Below are 25,963 nucleotides of genomic sequence, written 5' to 3' on the forward strand. Positions count from 1 at the left end.
AATACCACATGAACCACAATACCACATGAACCACAATACCACCACATGAGCCACAATACCACCACATGAACCACAATACCACATGAACCACAATACCACATGAACCACAATACCACCACATGAACCACAATACCACATGAACCACAATACCACATGAACCACAATACCACCACATGAGCCACAATACCACCACATGAGCCACAATACCACCACATGAACCACAATACCACATGAACCACAATACCACCACATGAACCACAATACCACCACATGAGCCACAATACCACCACATGAACCACAATACCACATGAACCACAATACCACATGAACCACAATACCACATGAACCACAATACCACCACATGAGCCACAATACCACCACATGAGCCACAATACCACCACATGAACCACAATACCACATGAGCCACAATACCACCACATGAGCCACAATACCACCACATGAGCCACAATACCACCACATGAACCACAATACCACATGAACCACAATACCACCACATGAGCCACAATACCACCACATGAGCCACAATATCACCACATGAACCACAATACCACATGAACCACAATACCATAAAACCACAACATGAACCACAATACCACCCACAAGACATGAGCCACAATACCACCACACGAGCCACAATACCACCACATGAGCCACAATACCACCACATGAGCCACAATACCACCACATGAACCACAATACCACATGAACCACAATACCACCACATGAGCCACAATACCACCACATGAGCCACAATACCACCACATGAACCACAATACCACCACATGAGCCACAATACCACCACATGAGCCACAATACCACCACATGAGCCACAATACCACCACATGAGCCACAATACCACCACATGAGCCACAATACCACCACATGAGCCACAATACCACCACATGAACCACAATACCACCACATGAGCCACAATACCACCACATGAACCACAATACCACATGAACCACAATACCACCACATGAGCCACAATACCACCACATGAGCCACAATACCACCACATGAGCCACAATACCACCACATGAACCACAATACCACATGAACCACAATACCACATGAACCACAATACCACCACATGAGCCACAATACCACCACATGAGCCACAATACCACCACATGAGCCACAATACCACCACATGAGCCACAATACCACCACATGAGCCACAATACCACCACATGAGCCACAATACCACCACATGAACCACAATACCACCACATGAGCCACAATACCACCACATGAACCACAATACCACCACATGAACCACAATACCACCACATGAGCCACAATACCACCACATGAACCACAATACCACCACATGAGCCACAATACCACCACATGAACCACAATACCACCACATGAACCACAATACCACCACATGAACCACAATACCACATGAACCACATAACCACCACATGAACCACAATACCACCACATGAACCACAATACCACATGAACCACAATACCACCACATGAGCCACAATACCACCACATGAACCACAATACCACTACATGAGCCACAATACCACCACATGAACCACAATACCACCACATGAACCACCATACCACATGAGCCACAATACCACCACATGAGCCACAATGCCAAACCAAAATGCCACAATATGAGCCACACAATACCGTAACGCCGCGCCCACAATATCACAGCCATAACCAAAATGCCACAATATGAGCCACACAATACCACTTTGAGTCGTTGACCTGAGGCTGGCCCGGGGGAGGGGGAGGGGGAGGGGAGGGGGAAGGGAGGGGGGGGATCGCATGAAATGAGTGACCTGGTGACGGCAACACTCAGGACGCCATGGCATACCTGTCTTAATTATTTATTGTTGACGACAGACCAAGGACTACTCTCTCTCTCTCTCTCTCTCTCTCTCTCTCTCTCTCTCTCTCTGCTACTTCCGTGGCCCGGGCTACCGTCACGGTGGCCAAGGGCTGGCTATTCTGCTACTACTGTGGCCGGGGCTGCTGTCACTGTGGCCCGAAGGACTACTGTCACTGTGTCCCCGGGCTACTGTCACTGTGGCCCGGGGCTACTGTCACTGTGTCCCCGGGCTACTGTCACTGTGGCCCGGGGCTGCTGTCACTGTGGCCCGGGGCTACTGTCACTGTGTCCCCGGGCTGCTGTCACTGTGGCCCGGGGCTGCTGTCACTGTGGCCCGGGGCTGCTGTCACTGTGTCCCCGGGCTACTGTCACTGTGGCCCGGGGCTACTGTCACCGTGGCCCGGGGCTGCTGTCACTGTGGCCCGGGGCTACTGTCACTGTGTCCCCGGGCTGCTGTCACTGTGGCCCGGGGCTGCTGTCACTGTGGCCCGGGGCTGCTGTCACTGTGTCCCCGGGCTACTGTCACTGTGGCCCGGGGCTACTGTCACTGTGGCCCGGGGCTGCTGTCACTGTGGCCCGGGGCTACTGTCACTGTGTCCCCGGGCTGCTGTCACTGTGGCCCGGGGCTGCTGTCACTGTGGCCCGGGGCTGCTGTCACTGTGTCCCCGGGCTACTGTCACTGTGGCCCGGGGCTACTGTCACCGTGGCCCGGGGTACTGTCATTGTGGCCCAGGCTAGCGACGGCAGGCCGGGCTACTGTCACCGTGGCCCGGGCTACTGCTACTACGGCGGCCCGGGCTGCACCTACTTTCGTGTCCTGACCCCAAAACATCACGTGAGGCAATGCCCTATATAACAACGGATTTATATATACATATATAAAAAATGAGTAATATAATATAGTTTTAAAAAGATATACTTTCACCGAGGGAGGAAAACAGCGCAATACGTTCGGCCCAACATAATACCGTAACACTTATATATATATATATATATATATATATATATATATATATATATATATATATATATATATATATATATCTGGGAAGATATCTTTTCACATTATCAAATAACACAGAGAGACAGTCCTCATTGTGTCGTGTTCTGGATAGTTTACGACCCACGTTGAACCCCTCGATTAAGTCGGTACGACACGACGGCACAACACGGTACAACACGACAGAACGATACTTGAGTACGACGGCACAACACGACGGTACGACGCTTGAGTACGACGGTACGACACGACGGTACGACGCTTGAGTACGACGGTACAACACGACGGTACAACGCTTGAGTACGACGGTACGACACTTGAGAGTGACGGTACAATACGACGGTGCGACACGACGGTACGATCCTTTGCGACGACCTAGCTATGGACCTGACCTAAATTCAAGGGTCGGGTCAAAACGCCACGCCACCCTTACCCTGGGGGATTTACAACTGTGTTGTATAGGCTGACCACACAACCCCTCTGTACCCCTGGTGTGTTGTAGACCAACTAAACCTACACTAGGGACGGTCTACAACCTCCCCATATCTCTGGTGTGTTGTAGACAAACCAAGCCTCGGCTGGAGACTGTCCACAACCCCTCCAACATAACTTTAGCGTTGTAGACCAACTAAACCTTAGCTGAAGACTATCTACAACCCCTGCTTCATAACTTTTTGTGTTGTAGACCAACTAAACCTTAGCTGAAGACTATCTACAACCCCTGCTTCATAACTTTTTGTGTTGTAGACCAACCAAACCTTAGCTGAAGACTATCTACAACCCCTGCTTCATAAATTTTTGTGTTGTAGACCAACCAAACCTTAGCTGAAGACTATCTACAACCCCTGCTTCATAACTTTTTGTGTTGTAGACCAACCAAACCTTAGCTGAAGACTATCTACAACCCCTGCTTCATAACTTTTTGTGTTGTAGACCGACCAAACCTTGGCTGAAGACTATCTACAATCCCTCTTTCATAGCTCTGGTGGTGTTGTAGACCAATCAGATCTTGGCCGGGGACTTCCTCCCTACAACCCCTCCATAACTCTTGATCAAACTTTGGCAGTGGTCTACGTCGAGACCTCTCTCTCTCCATCGCAGCGCGGCTTGGCTCACAACACTGCTGCCACTACATCTACGTATGGTCCCTCCCCTCCCTCCACCCACTGTCTCTACGTATGGTCTCTACCCTCCCTCCACCCACTGTCTCTACGTATGGTCTCTACCCTCCCTCCACCCACTGTCTCTACGGATGGTCCCTCCGTCCACGTCACTGCCTCTACGGATGGTTCCCTCCGTCCACGTCACTGCCTCTACGGATGGTTCCCTCCCCTCCCTCCGTCCACGTCACTGCCTCTACGGATGGTTCCACCCCCCACCCCCCCCTTCCACGTCACGTTATCCCAAGTTTTGGGAAATTTTCTCAATAATGTCAACATCTGGCCTTCATCGGGATTCTTCGCGGGTCAGATGTCTTCGTCTCCCTCGCCGTCTTCATAACAGCTGACGTGAACGATGTCTTATGCCACAACAGCTGACCTGAACGATAACCTACGTCACTACAGCATACTCCGAAGGACAAGAAAAAAAAAAAAAGTTATTTAACAAGTTTTTCCCTTTTTTTTTTTGGCAATATCCCATCCAGAATTTGCATACTTACCGAAGGCTCCTTTACAGCTTATCTGATAAGGATTCGTTTATCAAAAGCTTATACAGCATTAGTGATGATTAAATAAGCTTTATTCCCCCCCCCCCTTCCCCCTACGATAGCTTACTCAAACACCTTTAACTTCAGCTTATCAGACAAAAGCTGATTTTCCGGCGTATCTAATCACCCACCTGGCCACAGCCTCCCAGGGTCAAAGCTCCCCAGCTCCGCTCCCCGCTCCCTTGAGTAACCTCCCCCACCCACTGGTCCATACACCAGCCGGATGTATAAAATACATCGCGGTGTCTCACTTACTGTTGATAATGGCCTGCAGGGAGGGGGGGGTGGTCCAGTCTCTCCCACCCAAACCCCCTAACCCCGCCCACTACAACCTATCCCAGCCCCCCCATCCCCTCCCCCCAACACACACACACTCCTTTCAACCTGACTCACAGAATACTAACCCCCTCCTACGGCCACCTAACCCCCATCCATTGCCGCCCAGCCCCGCCCCACTGCCGCCCAAACCCCATCCATGGCCGGCCCAACCCCACCCACCACCGCCCAACCTCACTGGACGACAAGTTGGGTTAATTACGGAAAGTGGGGGGTAGGGGGGGGAGGTGGCAGGTGGTGGGGACACAGACCCCACCACCACCACAGGCCTGGAGCCACCAGTGTGTGTGTGTGTGAGAGAGAGAGAGAGAGAGAGAGAGAGAGAGAGAGAGAGAGAGAGAGAGAGAGAGAGAGAGAGAGAGAGAGAGAGAGAGAGAGAATGATAAATGGAGAAAGACAGAGAAGGAAGATAAAGACATAAAAGGATAAACAGATGAGAAAGACGAGAAATCATGCAAATCAAAATCCTTAATTCTTAAAACCATATCTAATTCATTTCCCCTGAAAGACGAATTGAAAATATAAACAAAAGAAATTCAAGATTTAAACCAATCAAAAAACTGAGCGGTTAAACAGCGAATCGAAATCAAATAAGCATTAACCATCTAATTAAGATTACGTCTAATAGAAGCCATACGATTTTCCGCTGCTAATGAGTTATATAATATTCTGGCCCCTGGTAATTAGGCCGGTGCAGTAATTAGTTACCGTCACCCAGCACAATGGTCGTGTAGCGCCGGGAGCAAGCATCTTGAGGGGAGTGCACGAGGCTTACGTCTGTTGTGCTTCACTGACCTGAGGGCCAGAGAAATGGTGGTCATCATCAGACAACATGACCCTTGAGCACGACGGTGCGACCCTTGAACACGATGGTATGACCCTGAGCACGACGGTACGACCCTTGAACACGATGGTATGACCCTGAGCACGACGGTACGACCCTTGAATACGCTGACGTCGCCACTACCTTGGTCCTTAAGGGCCAGGCCACGATATCCAAACAAAAGAAGGATGGTCGTAATATACTTCAGGGTCGTACCGTCGTGCTCAAGGGTCATACCGTCCTGTTCAAGGGTCGTACCGTCGTGCTCAAGGGTCATACCGTCCTGTTCAAGGGTCGTACCGTCGTGCTCAAGGGTCGTACCGTCGTGCTCAAGGGTCATACCGTCCTGTTCAAGGGTCGTACCGTCGTGCTCAAGCGTCGTACCGTCCTGTTCAAGGGTCGTACCGTCGTGCTCAAGGGTCATACCGTCCTGTTCAAGGGTCGTATCGTCCTGTTTAAGGGTCGTACCGTCGTGCTCAAGGGTCGTAGCGTCGTGCTCAAGTGGTACACCATAAGGAGGGGGTGGGGAGGCGCCTGGCATCACTGTGGAAAGCAGTGTTTGCCGTCTCTCAACACCTCTAGTTGACTGGTAAATATAAGGCGCTTGGCTCCCACCCATCTTGGTAAACTATCAAATAATTTATTCATAAACGCAAGGCAAGCACGCACAAGGGCACTGTGACCAGCGCCGCACGTTCAGTTTACCCGCCACTCCGTCATCCGTTTACTGCCGGAGAAAACGGGATCTGAAGCAGTAACTTAGCTACTTTCTCACGGAAATCATATTCACTGTCAATCGTAGTATCAAGCTACATATCTTTTTAAGGTTATATGACACAAGGACGATATATTTGTTACTTAATTTCCTCCCGGCAAATAACTAAAGATGGATACTAACTATATAGATCAACACCATTTAAATCAAACGCTGTACAAACAGTTTTAAACGTCCAAAGTTGAAAGGCTTTCTATTGTGTTGACATCATATATACCTACCTCCTGGCAAATGACTAAAGACAGACACTACTATATAGATCAAAACCATTTGAATTAAACGATGTACAAACCGTTTAAACGTTCAAAGCTAAAAGGTTTTCAATTGTGTTTACATCATAAGGTCAATTAAATGACAAACGTAACGAGACTTTCGACTGGTTAACTCTTTCACTTACGATGATTGGATGACCCTTCGGGTTCGACAGTTCGACCGTCTGAACACACGTCGGTACGACCCTTGAGCACGACGATACGACCCTCGTGCACGTCGACACGACCTTAAAAACAGGTTAGTACGACCCACGAATATACGTAGATGGCTTATGCGAGTTTTGTACCGTCGTGTTCAAGGGTTCGTACCGTCGTGTGCATGGGTTGATACTGTCGTGTTCAGAGGATCGTACCGTCGTGTTCGGGGATCGTACCCTCCTTCTCAAGGGAGAAGAATAGCATCCATTATCTTATAAAAGTCCAACAGACGCGTCGGGCAGAAACTGCCGGACGTTTAGCTAACGGCGTCCGGTACTGTGCCGTAATTTGGTCCAATATATCACAGGTGTGTGTATCTGCCACGCCGTCCACTGCCCCAGTGACAAATGGACTTTTATTGGCTAAATCTGGAAGGCAAATACCATCTCGAGCGACGTTGCCAAATCGTATCTTTAGCCCCTTTATCTCTTATCTTTTATAACGACTTACATAAAAGTCTGGTTATACAAAAAAATTGAGATTTATAATATACTTTTTAAATCCGTTTAGTCAGGTTAGATCTCACCATATACTAATTTTCAAAGGGGAAATAAGAGTCATAGAGCATACAGGAATTATATACGTCTCTAAGCCAATGGCCGGTCAGCTTACATAAGGCTCATTCGTATGTAAATAAAAGAGAATGAAGTACACTGGATATCGTCGGGATTGGATGTTTCCAAGTACTGCGACACGGGGCGGGAATGACGACCTTGGCCAGACTCTGACCGTTCAAATATGGTGTTTTTCTGTCGCATGAATTACGAGGGGGAAAGACTCGTGAATCGGTTACGCCATTTGTTGTCCTCGCCTGCCGCCTGCTGCTGACGCAAGAGACAACTTGAATCTTAAATATAAACTTGGGTTCCGACGCCATAACTCTGGATTAGGTACGCCTGAAACTTTATTCATTTGTTTCCAAGCATTTAAGGAATTGAATGGCAACTGAAACTTTATACATTTGTTTCCCAGCATTTAAGGAATTGAATAGCATCTCAGACTTTATTCATCTGTTTCCAAGCATTTAAGGAACTCAATAGCATATAAGGCTTTATTCATTTATTTCCAAGCATTAAAGAATGGTATCCAATACTTTATTCATTTGTATCCTACCATTTAAGGAATTGAATAGAGTTCGACCCATAAAGTCTAGTTTCGATTTTGCTAAAGTTAAGCCACATTGATGAATGATTGACCCACTAAAGTTGGCTCATAACTTGAAGTAAATTTCAGCCCTGCACCATGACATTCGACTCTACTTCGCAGCCTCTATAGAAAACTGAGTAGCATAAAACCCAAAAAATCTAACCATATTTCTATGCCATCTGTGAGCCGAGTGTTGCACAGAACACTTGTGTTAGTTGAAACACAGTGACTAGGTCTGAAACGAGTTGAAAACCTTTTTAAGAAGTGGTAACAAGCTACAAAAATGTTGTTTACATTGATGTCGCCCACAACAAAACACAGAAAGTGAGGTGGGGGGAAACTAGCTTAAGCCTAGTCATAAATTGCCTTGAAATAAGACTAGAGTTATGGGTCATGGGTCATTCAGTACTTCAGATGCCATCCAACGAGCGTGTGTATATAAAGTTCAATGACGCTCTGGTCCTATATTTTCATAATTCAAGGTTGAATTGTAAAACCTTCCCAAAGACGGACGGACGGACGGACGGAGCAACGGTCGTACGTCTACCACGATTACGCAAACCACAAAAACAATCAACCTGCTTCATACACACAGGAGGGGGAAAATATATATATATATATATATATATATATATATATATATTGCAATTTCAGCCTAGGAACTTCAGAGAAGTTGTTACCTCAACATCTTAAGACCTGAGTGGCATAAGAGCAATTATTCTATATTTCCACCCACTCCTCTTACGCTCCTGCGCATTGTCATAATCGCGCAGCACGCAAGGCAATAGCAGTAGTTTTCCCTAGAACAACTATATAGTTTAAATGCATATCTTACATACCCCTTGAGCTCGATGGTTCGGCCCTTCAACACGACGGTACGACCCTTGAGCACGACGGTACGACCCTTGAGCACGACGGTGCGACCCTTGAGCACAACGGTACGACCCTTGAACACGACGGTACGACCCTTGAGCACGACGGTACGACCCCTGAGCACGACGGTACGACCCTTGAACACGACGGTACGACCCCTGAGCACGACGGTACGACCCCCTGAGCACGAAGGTACGACCTTTGAGCACGAGGGTACGACCCTTGAGCACGGGAAAAGGGCCAACGAGATAGGAAGGCACGGCCCTTAATTAAGGTCGATGGAATGATCCTTAAGTTAAGAAGTCCCAAGTCTTAGACGAGACCTTTAAGGGTCAAAACTGCCTTATCCAGCATTACGATATCGGCGTTAACTGGTCGACACCATTACGATATCGGCGTTGACTGGTCGACAGCATTACGATATCGGCGTTGACTGGTCGACAGTATTACGATATCGGCGTTGACTGGTCGACAGTATTACGATATCGGCGTTGACTGGTCGACAGTATTACGATATCGGCGTTGACTGGTCGACAGCATTACGATATCGGCGTTGATTGGTCGACAGTATTACGATATCGGCGTTGACTGGTCGACAGCGTCAAAACATTTGTGTTGCCAAGACACAGAATAATTTAGACAAACAAGACTCTAAATAACTTTCCTAAACCGAGAATGCCAACATGGTCGATCCTCACAACCAGTTAGCTGGTTAAGGTCGCTAGCCATATATCCTATAGCGCTATAGTATATAGAGATTTACGTACGTACATAGATACCTTTTTTTTCTCTTCATCAAAAGTAGCAGTAACCCACTCCCCCAACACCCCAAAGTCCTTGCCTCATGCTAGCATAGTTTCCTCCAATACTGAACTTCTAACTTCTTCCCCCCCAACCCGGCCCCCGACAACACTTTGAAAAGTTTGAATATAAAGGAAATTATAAGGCAGCCAAGACTTCTTCTTTTCTTTTTTAATATAATTCGTAAGGAGGAAATGGGTTTTTCTGAGATGGCTGGAAGCTTTCAGATATTATCCTGAATTTTGTAACTCACATTACAGCACACACACACACACACATATATATATATATATATATATATATATATATATATATATATATATATATATATACATACATACATATATATATCATACAAACCTTCAACAGCCAGGATCGAACCCGGGACCCCTGTGCTAAGAGGCGGGGAGCGCTACCGCTAGGCTGTGATCGCTAGGCTATGAGGGGCGATCATAGCCTAGCGGTAGCGCTCCCGCCTGTTAGCACAGGGGTCCCGGGTTCGATCCCGGATGTTGGAGGTTTGCATGTTCTATGAAGGTGCACGTTCCTATGCACTTTGTTCGTGTATATATATATATATATATATATATATATATATATATATATATATATATATATGACACAACTCCCTATATTTCCTTCATGTCCTATAAACTGCGCAAATTAATCCCTTATTCTCCTGTACGTCACAGTCCGACCACCCTTGAGCACGACGGCACGACCTCCTATATAAGCACGACTGCTCAAAGGGTCGTACCGTCGTGCGTGTGATGACCATGTACACAACGGGGCCGCGGGAAATGGCCTGTCCTGGGAGGGTGGGGTAGGTAGGACGCGGTCTGTCCTGGGAGGAGGTGTGGGGGGGAGGGGAGGAGGCGAGTCCTGGGCTGTTAATAAATAGCAGAAGAGGAAGGGCGTGAGGGGTGTAGGGGGGAAAAATGGGAAAGAGAGGGGGAGTTGTTGTTTCAGATGGAGAAAGGGGAAAGGTAAAGATGTAGGAGAGAGAGAGAGAGAGAGAGAGAGAGAGAGAGAGAGAGAGAGAGAGAGAGAGAGAGAGAGAGAGAGAGAGAGAGAGTACTTATGAGTAGGCAGAGAAAACAGTAGAAATGGTAGGATGAAGATGAAGAGAAGAAGAAGAAACAGGTCGTTAAGAGACCAGTCAGCTCACATCAGGATCACAAAACGAGCCAAAGACAAACAACTACATCAAAACAAAGACAGTAGCAGGTTTTTAACGACAGGTGCAACGCAAGGGGGGGGGGTCAGGACCAAAACCAAAACAAACAAGCTCTACTCACACAAAAACACGCACACACACCAGGAAAACAACTAAAATAACAACGACACAAGCAAAACTAGGCAACAACTACACCGAACACAAGTATGACAAAGAAAGAAACAAACACAGGGAGATATCAGTCCCGGCGAGACGACCAAAACAAAGAATCAGATACAGACCCAGTACACTCCACGTAACAAGTACGACGACGAAAACAAACAATAACTCAGATACACTCCTTGATAAACAAAAACAAAGACAAACCGGCAAGTACTTTCCAAGAAACAACAGCAACACACACACACACACACACACACACACACACACACACACACACACTGAGCACTATTCACTAACCCACCAAGAGGAACAAAAACAATTTACAAATACAACTTTCCAAACTTACACATTATGTTGGTGGATCCCTAACCCTGTTGTTGTTGTTGTTGTTGTCTATGTAAATATATGGGCACATAATTTTTTTGTTGGATTAATGACATGGGGTTTCATGTGCAAAATATGTTTTGGTCTCTGGTGACATGTGATTAATAAGTGATAGATTCTTAATTTTTTTCTTTTGCTTTTCAACGAAATATAGTTAGTTTCTGTTATGAAAACGTGCGTTCGTAAATTCGTAAATCCGTTCTTGAAATGTGGGTTTGTTACAGTCAGTGGATGTCTAGTTCCGTGAGGGAGATAGCGTCCTGGCGAGTTTAAGGACTTGGTTATTAAAATTTGGGTTAAGGAGTGCGCAGACTTGTGATATGTTTTCCGCAAAATGAAGATGAGAGAGAGAGAGAGAGAGAGAGAGAGAGAGAGAGAGAGAGAGAGAGAGAGAGAGAGAGAGAGACCAGGATGGATGGACCCCCCCACCTTGGATAGGCAGCGTATTGAGGAGCCGAGGGAACCCTGCACCAAGTGATGAACACGCCACTGTGTGTGGTGTGGGGCCCACACCACACCACACAGGAAATGACCACCTCCATCATCAAGGTGGAAGGGGACACACACAGATACACACACACACACACACACACACACACACACACACACACACACACACACACACACACACACACTCAAGGCGCCAGACACAATAAATCACATGGAAGGGAGAAAAGGGAAATAAAAATGGACTGAAAACAAAGAAAGATAAACGGGAAAAGTTTACATCTGATGATCTTGGAAAGCGGTGATGTGTGTGTGTGTGTGTGTGTGTGTGTGTGTGTGTGTGTGTGTGTGTGTGTGTGTGTGACACGCAATCAACGTCTTCCTCCACCACCACTCCGTCCCTCTCTCTCTCCATCACTATCTCTTCCCAACATTCCCTCCCTCCAACACTGCCTCTCAGGTCCTCCTCCGTCATGCCCTGCCAGGGGTGACGACGATGCCTCAGGGTTATCCTTCGGGGCCTCCGTAGGAGCCCTTAGGGCTCAGACGACCCACAGATCATGGGCAGGTCCTACGGCCCCTGATGATGGGGAGCTCCTCACATTCCCAGACGAAAACACACACACACACACACACACCATCCGTTCATAAACTCCCACCAACAAAGGAGTGGTGAGGGCGAGGCGCGTGATATATAGGCAGGGTGAATCCGGGGAGCTGGGAGACAAGAGTTACCTGAAAGACTGCTCCCCACGGCTCCCCTGAGGGATACTACCCATGGTCTGCCCTGAGGGATACTCCCCATGGTCTGCCCTGAGAAGGATCTTCCCTAGGGCCAGGGAGTGATATCTGTCTCGTGTTTAACTGCAGTCATGAGCAAGCGTCTCCCTGCCATGGACGTATCCAGGGTTCGAGTCCCGGAAGATAAGAGATAAGGGAATGTTCCAGGCATTCACAGATAGCTGCTCCAATCTTTGGTTTCAATCCCGGGGTTCCAGCGGTCACAAAAGATAAGCCTTGACATGTTTAGCAAGACGTTACGACCCTTAAACATAGTCGTAAGAGATACATGAGTACGACGGTACGACCCTTGAAGACGGTGATGGGCGACATCTGAGTACGACGGTACGACCCTTGGGCACGACGCCCTGAATCAAGCAGATGCCCCAGCGACCAACACCAAAGAGACAAAATAGACATCACAAATTGAGATGTTGTCTTGACTCAAGAACACGACGGTACAATGCCTTAAACACGACGGTACAATGCCTTAAACACGACGGTACGGTCGCTTGAACACGACGGTACGGCCCCTTGAACATGACGCTACGACGTCTTCAATACACACTTTGCGGCCACTTGAGCACGATGGCACAACCCTTAGTTGGGATGCCATGGCCTTTGACTTAGCCCTTAAGAGCTAGATCAAAAGCTAGGCCATCTTACCCTAGGGCCGTCGCACCGTCGTGCTCAAGGGCCCGTACCGTCGTATCTAAGGTCCGTACCGTCGAGCTCAAAGGCCTTACCGTCGTGCTCAAGGGCCGTACCGTCGTATTATGAGTATAATCACCTTACGTAATGGGCAGTTGGACCAACACATACTTACCCATTGGACAAAAGGTCATGAAAACAACTCCATTAAAAAAAAATCCATCAACTGTACATGGTAAACTTTAACAAAATGCAAATGACGTTTTCGACTGTAAGTGAATAAAAACAATTAATAAAAATCGAGTAAACAATTGACAAATGGATATGCAAATGACCCAGAATAATAACCTGTTATATTTCCCCTCAATGTGTTTTAAGCACTAAGCTCCTGACATCCCGTGTTCATTATTTGTTCTTCTGCACACTGTTCCTGCGTTCTGAGTTGCATTCATTAACCTGTTCTCCATGTTTACGTTCAGTAATTAGCATGCCCTAATTAGCTCTCAGTACATACGACTAATTTACCATTCTTCTGATGAATTAGAGAGACTAACGAACCCAAGAAATGTCAATATGAATCCCTGAAACTCTGCTACGCATCTGTTTCCTTCCAAATGTTCGTAAATGTCTCGATAATTCCTTTACCATTGTATACGACCGCTGACTGAACAAGGCTCCACCGACCTTCAGGGGATTACACCACGAGTGAAAGGTCACCTTCGGCAGGACTGTATCGTCGTAAATGGGGGGAAAAAAAGGAGTGCTGTCTCGTCATGGACCTTCGCGCTTCAACGGGGTTCCTCTGCTCCTTAATGGAGCGCAGACTCGAAAGCAGCAGGAGCCCCACAAAAGGGGTCCTTAGGTAGGATTGCATAATAATAATAATAATATATATATATATATATATATATATATATATATATATATATATATATATATATATATATATATATTCTTTCTTTTTTTCAAACTATTCGCCATTTCCCGCGTTAGCGAGGTAGCGTTAAGAACAGAGGACTGGGCCTACATATTTTTCTTCTGATGTCTTGGGATAAAAAATGAAATTAATTTGATAACTGACTGACTGGCAGGAACCGTTACAGCGCGGGGATAAAATTTTTATCCTTACATTTCCGAGAAGAGATACACTAAAACTCTCCCTCTCTCTTCCACACTAACTTCTTCAATCCGGTAAGTCAATTAACCCGAAGACTAGAGTAAAAAATAAAGCCAAAAGTGGAGAGGCTTTCGAAGCAGAAGGAAAGTGTAAAAAAAAAAAAAAAAGTGACATTAAACTCAACGTTACCTGACGCAAATTATGCTCTGACGGGCGTCTGTTCCTGGGGTAGGAGGAATGGACTGAAACACGTACAGAATCTACTGACGGTAATGTGAAGCCAGGGAGGTGCCGAACTTGCACGAATTCTCGAGCACCTGTTTATGTCAGACGAAAGGAATAAAGCACTCAAGTCTGTCTCCTTAACGATAGTGGCCAGGGAGGTGCAGAAATAGTCGTTCCCACAGATCAACACACACACACACACACACACACACACACACACACACACACACATCTATAGCCTACTGGATGTAAGGTTTGGAGAAAGTACAGGACCAAGTGCTTGTTGCGTAGAGATATTACAGAATGTTACAGAGACACAGAGGTTAACTAGGGCTCTGAAATACAGGGGATAGTGTGTAATAAAAGTCACGCCAATCAACCTTGCCCCATTCGGCGTAAGCCAATCATGGGGAGGGAAACACTCCCCCTCCTCTCTTCTCCCCAGCCTTCACACTCCCCCTAGTGAAAGAATCAGAAAATATGGAACCATTGTGTTGCGGTAACACTGACCATCGCTTCCACCAGTGTATGCGCATCGCATGCTTCACTAGGCTTTCCCAGCAGCAGCTGCTCGGGGGTAAGAGATGGCGACAATAGCTAGGCTTTCCCAGCAGCACCTGCTCGGGGGTAAGAGATGGCGACAATAGCTAGGCTTTCCCAGCAGCACCTGCTCGGGGGTGAGCAATGGCGACAATAGCTAGGCTTTCCCAGCAGCAACTGCTCGGGGTAAGAGATGGCGACAATAGCTAGGCTTTCCCAGCAGCAGCTGCTCGCGGGGTAAGCGATCGTGACTGGAGACACCACTAACACAGCCCAAACCTATCCTCCTCCTCCTCCTCCTCCTCGTCTTGAGCACGCTGGCATGACCCTAAGACATAATGGTCTGGCTTTTAACCTGACGCTTACGAGCCAGGTCGTCGCAAAAACAGGCCAAGCGCCATTATACCCAAGGGTCGTCAAGTCGTACTCTGGGGTCGTATCGTTGTTGACCTCAAAGTTCGAAATTCCTGAAGGTTTTCAGTGTCATACATGCGTAAGGGAAAAGCTTGATCATTATAAATCTTTCCATAATGGTTAATGCACTAACATAATTAAGAAAGATAAAAAAAAATCGAGTTAATGATGAAAAATTGTGAAAACGTATTAAACCGTGGTCGAGGCGGTCGGTCCACAGTCAACTTATCTGTTCATCCACCCTTAGGGATTGGTCGATAAAATGGGTACTTGGCTCGGACTAGGATATATATATATATATATATATATATATATATATATATATATATATATATATATATTCTTTTTCTTTTCATACTATTCGCCATTTCCCGCGACAGCGAGGTAGCGTTAAGAACAGAGGACTGGGCCTTTGAGGGAACATCCTCACCTGGCCCCCCTCTCTGTTCCTTCTTTTGGAAAATTAAAAAAAAAAAAAACGAGAGGGGAGGATTTCCAGCCCCCCGCTCCCTTCCCTTTTAGTCGCCTTCTACGACACGCAGGGAATACGTGGGAAGTATTCTTTCTCCCCTATATATATATATATATATATATATATATATATATATATTTATATATATATATATATATATATACATACATTATGGGATGGCCTTGATTTGGGCTTCAGTTACCCGTGCCGTTTCACACAACAAAAAATCAAAATAACATTCACTTCAAAAGGCATAAACGCCAACGTTGAGCGTTAAAACAGTCTGGAAATCATACAGTACAATAAAACCGTCATCATATCAACAATAAGAGAACAACCCAAGAAACATTACCGACAATGAGACACAATAGGAGACCTTTCAAAAGACGTTGACTACAAGTCTGAATTACCGTCTCGGAACATTACTGGAACAGACAATAGTCAGGGATATAAAGCTGCTTGCCAACAACTCCCGCTAGACTGTCAAATTTCCAACTGAAATCTAAGGATTATATATATATAAATATATATATATATATATATATATATATATATATATATATATATATATATATATATATATATATATATATATGCAGCAACTCTATTTGGTAAGACAATTGCACCGCAACAAAGTGGCGCTACTTAAGTGACCATAAATGTATGATTACTGTGTGTTACGGCGAGAGAGAGAGACAGTTTTACACTCGTGTTAACCCGTCCTTAACCTTGTATACAATCTGTAGTGTCTTTAAATACCCGTCTAAGCCATTTATCAACCAGCCCTGCTGGAGGGTGAACACCTGGGGTTGGATGTGGGCCAACTGCCACGCCCAAGATTCGAGCCCATACCACCGGTTCGACGCTACCCGACGAACCCGTACTGACTCACTGTCATTTAACACTGACCACTATACCATGGCAGCCCATGTGTGTGTGTGTGTGTGTGTGTGTGTGCGTGTGAGTATTCATCACGGACGAGTGCACACGAGTATCGCGTTACCACAGTGTGGTGTTAACCCGGTGTATTCCGGGAATTCATCAGCCGGTATGAACCAGCTGGTGTGGTCCCTCCCCTCCTCATCACAATGCACGGCGCCGCCTGCCACTTAGCGCGCGCCCGAATAACACCCGGGGAAAATGACCGTCAGGCAACCATCCAGCGTCTCCACCACACGAGCCATATCGCGAGCTTCAATTCCCCCCGGCTCGCCCGCCCGCCCTCACCGGGTTTATTTTCAAAGGGCCTCTCCCTCCTGAACCCTTGGTCTTACAAAGCTCTCATGAGACCTAGTCTCATATCCGGGGCAAGTGTGTTGTGGTCATGTTTTTCTCAGCACTCTGAGTTCATGAAACACTCCGTTAATCCGGATTCGAGGCGACTCTCTCTCGCGCGAGGCAATGGCGCCAAATCAGACGGGGAGGGGGGGAGAAATGTTATCATCTAGCGGAAAATGAAGTTTGCTGGGCCTATGGCGCCGTTGAAAGCTCGGGGGAGAAAGAGGAGCGAGCCATCTTGGGCAGGGGCAGCCAGTCTCTCTCTCTCTCTCTCTCTCTCTCTCTCTCTCTCTCTCTCTCTCTCTCTCTCTCTCTCTCTCTCTCTCTCTCTCTCTTCATGCCAAGTGAATTTCACGCCCGCCTTCCCTAACCAGTTTAGTTGGTGGGGGACGTCGCCGCTCGTCGCTGAATTTCTTCTTCGCCTTTCGCTTCCCTGTCCAATTACCCAGTCGAAATCAGAGTCGCAGATATTTAATATTAACGAGTTAAATCAACGACGCTCTTAAGTGTGTGTTTCCCCAGTGGAAGGCTTCCCCTATAAACGAGAGGCTAAATAATCGATTCCAATACCATTAGGACGGGAGCTAATCCTCCGTAAATCCACGAATGTAAATAAGCCTCCCCCTTGCGCTACATTTGTGGGATTGGAAGGAGCGGGAAGACGCCATCAGCTGACTCCATCAACATGATTCGCGAGGGAAAAGCCTGTTTACCGTGATAACGTCGCGTAGTCCATTACACTGATCGACTACACTACAATCCTTGTATTCTTCATCCACAATGGTTGTGGCCATCAGTGTGCGACTAATGGATATATTTGCTTCCTTCTTGAGACAGTGTTCATACGCTCAATCTTTTTTTTTTTCACTGCTCTGTTCGTTATAATGTACAAAATATTACATTAACTTTATTTTCCCCAGTTCGGAAATTCAATCGTAGTATTAGGACTTTCTATAGTGGAAAGGGGACGAAGCCAAGCGAGGTTCAAAGGCTCAAGTCACCTGCTCCTGCAGGTGTAAATGACGAACTGTACCTCCGCCTGCTAATGGCGCTGAGTGAAAAGTCGACTTCGGGGAAGGTATGCCATCGTGAGCTCATGACGCAGACTACTACAGTCTCGTCAAAAAAAAAAAGGGTTCTCGCTTCAGAAAGGTCCTTCCTTTCTCTTCTGCGGGAGCTCCCGCAGAAGGGGTCCTGGAGGACCCTTTCAAAAAGGTTATTTTCTAAAAAAGATTCTCGTTTAGTTATTTGCTGTGGCTTCTGGTTCCCCAAACTTTGCATCATAAGAAACTTGAATGCTGCGACCAAGTCGCAAAGTCTTCCCCTTACTCTCCTTACGTTCATGACGGACAAATGCTCACGATTTCTGACCTCTTACTGTAAGACGGTTCTTATAGATTCTGGCATCGCCTTTGTTGCCATCCTCTGGCCCTCTTCTAAGAGTTCTTTATCCTTCTTTAAAAGCAGTGAACAAAGCCTGAGAAGTGGAGTCTAGTCTTGGGACAACATAAGCTGTAGAGAGTCAAGACTGCCCCAGTACTCATTTTCCATGTAGATGAATGTGATTCTAATTTTTGCATCTCATTCCCCCCACAGATATATACCGGTAAACCATTTTAGGAACTCCTAAAATGGTTGTGTAGGTATTTCAACGAAATCGATACCACGGCCATAAAGGAACAGGTACATTAATCACGTACTGCAGACTTTCCCACACACGATCAGGAACGTTGACTCGCCACCTTTACTTTAACCGATGTGGTTGGCCGATATCGACACCCACAAACCGATACCACTCATCGATGGGTCGCAGTACATGTCTTGGTCTTACGACACCCGGACACAAAGACGACCAAACATAGGGTGCTGAATGTCAAACATACAGGCCGGTCACCCGACTCACCAAATCGTTACTGTATAAAGTGAATTGTTCCGTTCCTCCCTGACCCGAGGAGCCAAGTGGTGTTCCGTCCCCCTGGACAGAGTAGCCAAGTGTTGATGACGTGGAGATTAAAGGGATGAATTATACTCGTACCATCAGTTGGAAAATCACTTCTTCCCCGAGAAATCTATGACTCCACCTAGCCGACGCTGCCCTGCTCCACACCCTGCGGTGCGAGACTAACGCAGCGGCCAGACCCAGGGCCCTCCACAACGACACTAACTCTCTTTCACAAAGGCCCTCCGCATGGGAAGTCATTCGCGAAGTACGTGCCCCGAAGAAATCCCGTCGCTTTACCGATCTCCGTCACCTGGAATCAGCCAGTGGCACGGAGTGACATACTGGAAACACAAGACTCACTACTTTGCGTCAGTCACCTCTCCAATACTGAAACAGCTCAGCGTATTTACAGAGACTTAACCACCATCTGCCAGAGGCTCTTCCGTCTTGCTGCCACCACCTGCCTCAAAGCCTACCCTCCGGCCCTAATAATTCCCCGGAGTCACTATAGGTATTTGAGGTCTCCAGGCGGCTACAAAGCACTGTTCGTCTTGATTTCACAAGAGCTTTCAACCTCGTCAACCTCACCACCATCATTAATAAAGCCATCTACACAGGGGATGCGGACGTCCTCAATCCCTGGCTTCCAGGCTTCCTCAGTGAGGGTCGTGAGGCTGTGCCCTTGCCGAAGGAGGCCATCTCCACTTTCCAGTCGCTCACCTGCGGCGTCCCACAAGGTACTGAGTTGGGTCTCTCCGTGTTTCCTCGACCTCATGAGCGATGCCCTGATGGATGTATCGCCTGCTCGATGGAAGTCCGCTAACGACTCTAACACTGGTGTCAGCGTTAACAACTGCTCTCCAGACTACCTCACTCTCCGGACGACCTTTAACAACCTCCTAAGTTTGAATCATCGCCAACCACGTCACCTACAACCAAATCAAGACCTTCGTTATGCACAAAAAAATACCTCAACACTTGCCGTGCTTTCTTCCATTTTGCTGAAAACGCAAGACGAACGATGTAGATGTATTCTCTTGGTGTCTCATCATGTATGGGTACAGCTTCTCTCTCTATTTCACAATGAGGCTGCATGATGGGAAAGCTATGAGACACAGATGAAGAGAGTGAGGGAACTTCCCCTAATGGAATTACCAGAAACTTCTACATTACCATCGTCTGCAGTCCATTATGTTGACGTCAATGCTGTTTCATTATCATTTCTGTGTTCTGTTCTCTACTAACTGCTCCCTGACGAAACGAACGGCCGCAGAACCCATGTACGACATCAAGCCTGATTCAGTGATACAAGCTTCGAATTCAAAATTCGCATTTTTATTTTTAATATTTATGGTTTATCATACTCTAAAGTCCTGGGTTTAGAGAAAATTTAGCAAGCACCGGTTTGATAATTCCCTCAATGATCAAATTGATAACGCCCTGACGTCTAGCATATTCTTTCTTTACCTGTTCAAATGTTTCCCTAAGCAAATTTATCAAATTTTCTAACAAAATTAGTCAACCCTCTCTTTGTTTTCCATGACCACATACTAACTGGTAAATTGAACTCATTCATCCCTTTAGCTTTCCAAAGTTCTTTTACATATTATGTATGTATCGCTAAGATTACTTCAAACGAGAATCATATGAAAGTTGTGAACTGCACTTGACTGTCCTATTTCAATAAATAAGCAGCTTTATTTCATATCACTTTAGACATTTACGTCACAGAAAATGGCATGAAGGATGATTTTATGATGTGTAAGAAATTCAACAGTTATTAAGAAGCATCAATCATACCAAAACTACTGGAGTGATACTTATCATAATTAATTGGATCTAAAGGGTGAAGATATTTTTTTTGCAGACTGTACATAGTCTCGATTCTAACCCTGTCCCACTCTATACTGTCTCTGTAAACCCTAGCCCCCTCCAAGTTATCCGATCCATCCAACTTCCCAATGTTATTCACGACGACAATGAACTAAGGTGGAAGGAACACCTCAGCACCGTCACCGAATCCCCCAGCTATCGTCTATACATTTTCCGTAGAGTCAAGATACCCGGGCTTCCTGCTCCACGAACTCAAGAACACAAATTCATCTTGGGTCCCTCTTACATCACCTATCAAGGGTCGCTCAACACACTGGTCCTCCAGACTCTCTCCATCACCTGGACTTAATCCGGCAGTTCGAGAAGAAGCTATTACGCTTTACTCGCCACCATCCCTTCCTGCCACCAGAGATCCCTCTTCTCCTAGTGGCAGTTTGGCATCACAACGTCATCGAGCCTATCCCAGCTCGTAAAAAAAAAGGCCCCTAGGAACAGTATCCAGCTAACCACTGTGAATACTCTGAAGAACAATCAATGCCTGTTTAACACTGACAACTTCTCCCTCTCATACCACGTGTCTTTCAGTGTATTTATCTCTAGTTCCAGCCTTTAATTACACGTTCTATTCAGTCTACCTTTACCCATCACTATCTATCACTACTGGCTGTGCCGGCTTACCTGTTGTAGGCGTCTAGGGCGTCTTCGTGTCGAGCCTGGGTATCGTGCTGGATGGCGGCCCTTAGGTCCGCAATCCAGCCATTCACCCGCTCGCACACGCCCACGTCCTCCATGGGCTGCGGCTGGGTCACGCCGCGGACGGGGTGCTGGACGGGCGTGGGGCAGGCGCGTGCCCCGCGGGGCGACTTCTGGCGGGCCCCGGAACTCGTCTTCCGGATCCCTGACGACGACAGGATCCGACCCAACACAGAGCTGTCGCTTTTCACCAGAGACAAGCTGCTTTTCGTGGACGAAGAGTCGGTAGGTGTGAGGTCTGAGGAGCTGGCTGGGGCCCCGGGCTGGCCCGCGGTCCTGGCCACAGAAGAGGAGGTTGGCGTGCAGTGCTTGGGTCGCGTTGAGGCCAGCAGGTCGTTCACTGGCGTGGACTCGTAGTCGGCCGTGTCGGTGTCCGACTCCCGCAGCGTGGAGGCCGTGGAGGACCGGGAGAGGGTCTGGTGACTCCCGGTCCGGTGGGCGAGCCGCTGACGATGGAGCGGTGGGCTCCGCTGCTGCTCCAAGGAAGACTGTCTCCTGATGGTGAAGGCGGCGGCCGCAGGGGGCGATGGTCCGGGCGGGTCCTCCCGTAGCAGGGTGCCGGGCGCCGTGAGAGAGAGCGCCACCTCTTGGAAGTCCCTCCGCCTCATCCTCCCCAACGCCCACGCCCACACGCGAGCCACAGGGCTGCTGCACCCGCCATGGTTACCGCCCTTCCCGCCGCCCACCTCTCTCTCTATTGGGGCCACGCCGGGCCGCAACGCTCACACCTACAGGGCCACACCGGGCCGCACCCCTCACGCCTACAGAGCCACACCGGGCCGCACCCCTCACACCTACAGGGCCGCGCCGAACCTCACTCCTCACCTACAGGGCCACGCCGGGCCACACCCCTCACACCGGGTCACACGGCTCGCAGAGGGGCCGCACTGGGCCACAGGTCTTACGGGCCACGCGGGGGCAGGTGAGTTTGCAGGGCCACGCCTTCGCCGGCACCAGGCCACAGGTTCGACCCCACCGTCAACACTTTAACGAACACTCAATTCCCGTCAACACTTCCCCAGCAGTTAGTGACCCCGGCAGGTCACGTCCACGGGAGAGTCACGCCCAACGAATCGCCAACCAGGTCATTCTCTCTCTAACAACCGTGAACTGGGGTCTCCAAGCGCGGTAACTCTATACCCAGCCGGTAACAGCAGGGGGAAGGCTGGGTCGTGGTCATGTGTGGTTACTAGGGTGAGCCACAGCTCACGTGGGCACAGGTGGGTTTCGAAGTCACGGTCCTTAACACTTTAGGTTTGCTGGGCAGGCAAGTCCCAACACAGGTGGTGGAGGTTTGGTGGGAGAAGAGGGGAGTGAGTGGGGCAGCGGGGGTGGAGGGAGTAGGTGGGTGGTGAGGTAGTGGGCGGGCTGGCTGGCTGGCTGTGCCTGGCGCTGGGCGGGCGGGCGGTCGGGCGGGCTCGACACACAGGGAAGCGAAGCTCCGTACTCCCACCAGGTAGACGGCTGGAGGCTTACTGAGTGGTGCTGCCGCGGCAGCCTCCCCCCCTGCCAGCCATGACCTGCAACACGCCAACACCACCACCACCACCACATTTTCCCCCTCACCTTCGCTCAGCACCGCTCGCCCACGACGAACCATCCAACCCCATTCATCGCTCCTCTATATCTCACGATGTATGATGCACTACACCCTCAAACCACCATCGCTTCCCCGCGCTCACGAACGACCCAACCACCATCACCTGGCTGTCGCTGGGGGTCGAAGCATTAAGGAAAGAGACCAACATTACTGCAGAAACTGATACGTTTAAACATAACGGGGGGTGGAAGGGAACTCGAACCTGAGCCTCGCGTACGTTTTGCTCGATCGTTCGTCTTTTGTCTCTGGTCTTCGCTCACCTTTAGGATTAATCATGACGTCGCTTCATAAATTTCCCCCTAAACCCACTGTCTGCTTTATTCCTGATTCGTCTCCATTATCTCCCCCTCCCCCCCCACCCCAATATAAGGGGGGGAGGAGGAAGGGGAACTATATTGCTCACTCGGTGGGTTTCACGCGGGCCGCGAGCGCTGGGCCGCGTCGGGAAGTTATGAACGCAAGTCAGTTACGTCGCTACTTCATGAACGTAAACAATTACTAATTGAGGTGGCAGGAGAGTGCTCAGCCCCACGGGCCACTCCCCCCCCCCCCCCCTCATGATGCCCGGCGTGGACTGTGAGTGACGCTCCCGGGGAAATTTACAGTTGTCGGTGGCGGAATTACGCCACCAAAGCGTCGGAAACATGAAAAAAAGAGTGAGAGTATCAAATAACCATTGTAGTACTACTGCGATGTCTTGCGCCATTACGAAATACAATTGTGGGGGCATACCAGTTCTAAACCATTGCACTGGATCCAATTTAAGAACTTGATACATGAATAAAAATAAATGAATAATTCACTACATTCGCATCCAACTGATATAGAAAGTCAGCGGTACGCAAGGGCGTCCCAAACCATATGGATTCATTGTACTGATCGAAAGCGTCGCTATAGACACGCCCTTCCTAAATATCTACATTTAAGTAACTTATATTCAAAATGTACTCACATTGATGGTTTACAATTTCCGTTTACCGCTTTAATTTCGACGTCACTTTGTCGGTCAGAGATTTCGGAGGTGGACATGACTAGGAGGCGCAGCTCGCGTCATTTCTCGCACTATAAATACCCAGTTAGCGTCCCCGTGATGGACGACGGGCGATAAATCGGAATGATTCAGGGACAACCCGACGCATTTTCGCGGCCGAGAGTGGAAAAGGCGGGAGATTAGACCCGCCGGCAAAATGAAATATTGGAAGGCGGCAAAGCAAAGCCATAAATTCCCGTCGCTTTACCGTCAACCTTGGCATCGAAGATAATGCCCAACCAAAGCCAAGATAGCTGTAAACAATTACCAATTCCCGAACCACAAAACAAACATATATATATATATATATATATATATATATATATATATATATATATATATATATAAGACTGCTACTATAAAAAAAATATGACTGCTCTGTAAAAATAAGACTTCTACTGTCTGACTTCGATTTATAGGCGAGAGACATTGCTGGAACAAAACAAAGGACCGAGGAAGGTGTGTTGTGCCTTGAATGACAAATTTTTCTTTTTTCTCTCTCGTCCAAATTCAAGTTTCACGTTTCACTCATCACAATTCTGTCCAAATTCGAGAACTGTGAAACAAACTCTCTCCTTCTGTAACTAACTTCATTGTTCATTCTTCAAGTTACCGAGAGGAAATTATATAAATGAATATCATTATTTGCGAGGAAAATATTTAAATGAATATATCATTATCATTATACAACACCAGGTCCACCTTTCATGGAGCTACTACGGCTTCAAGGCTGTGCACTACACGCAGGAGCTTGGAAATCATGGACCCCTTTTGGAGTTTGCGGTATATGTTTAAAGGTATTACAGTCCCAACAACATGATATGGATGCAAAGTATGGGTTCTAGATAGGATTGTAAGGAGGAAGGTGGATGTGCTGGAAATTAAATGTTTGAGGACAATACGTGGTGTGAGGTGGTTTGATCAAGTAAGTAATGAAAGGGTAAGAGAGATGTGAGGTAATATGAACAGTATGGTAGAGAGCGCAGACGAGGGTGTGTTGAAATTATTTGGACACATGGAGAGATTGAGAGAGGAAAGATTGACAAAGAGGATATATGTGTCAGAGGTAGAGGGAACAAGGTGAATGGGGAGGCCCAATTGGAGGTGGAAGGAAGGAGTGAAAAAGATTTTGTGCGATCGGGGCCTGGGCATTCAGGAGGGTGAAAGGCTTGCACGGGATAGAGTAAATTGGAACGATGTGGCATACAGGGATAGGTGTGCTATCACTGGACTGAACCAGGGCATGTGAAGTGTCCGGGGTAAACCATGGAAAGGTCTGTGGGACCTGGGTGTGGATAGGGAGCTGTGGTTCCGGTGCATTACACATGGCAGCTAGAGAGAAAGGAA

The 25,963-nt window shown here is 47.7% G+C and overlaps 1 protein-coding gene across 1 annotated transcript in view; it reads right to left on the reverse strand.

Moving 5' to 3' along the window:
* Positions 1–23,686, reverse strand: part of LOC139746374 (uncharacterized) — a 124,599-nt gene extending 100,913 nt beyond the window's left edge. Inside the window, exon 1 of the mRNA XM_071657573.1 lies at positions 21,912–23,686. Coding sequence (XP_071513674.1) covers positions 21,912–22,594 — 683 coding nt within the window. The 5' untranslated portion in view covers positions 22,595–23,686. The remainder of the gene's footprint in view (positions 1–21,911) is intronic.
* Between the last annotated feature and the right edge of the window lie 2,277 nt (positions 23,687–25,963).

This window comes from Panulirus ornatus, chromosome 64 (assembly GCF_036320965.1).
Source record: "Panulirus ornatus isolate Po-2019 chromosome 64, ASM3632096v1, whole genome shotgun sequence".
NCBI classification, from domain to species: Eukaryota; Metazoa; Arthropoda; class Malacostraca; order Decapoda; family Palinuridae; genus Panulirus; species Panulirus ornatus.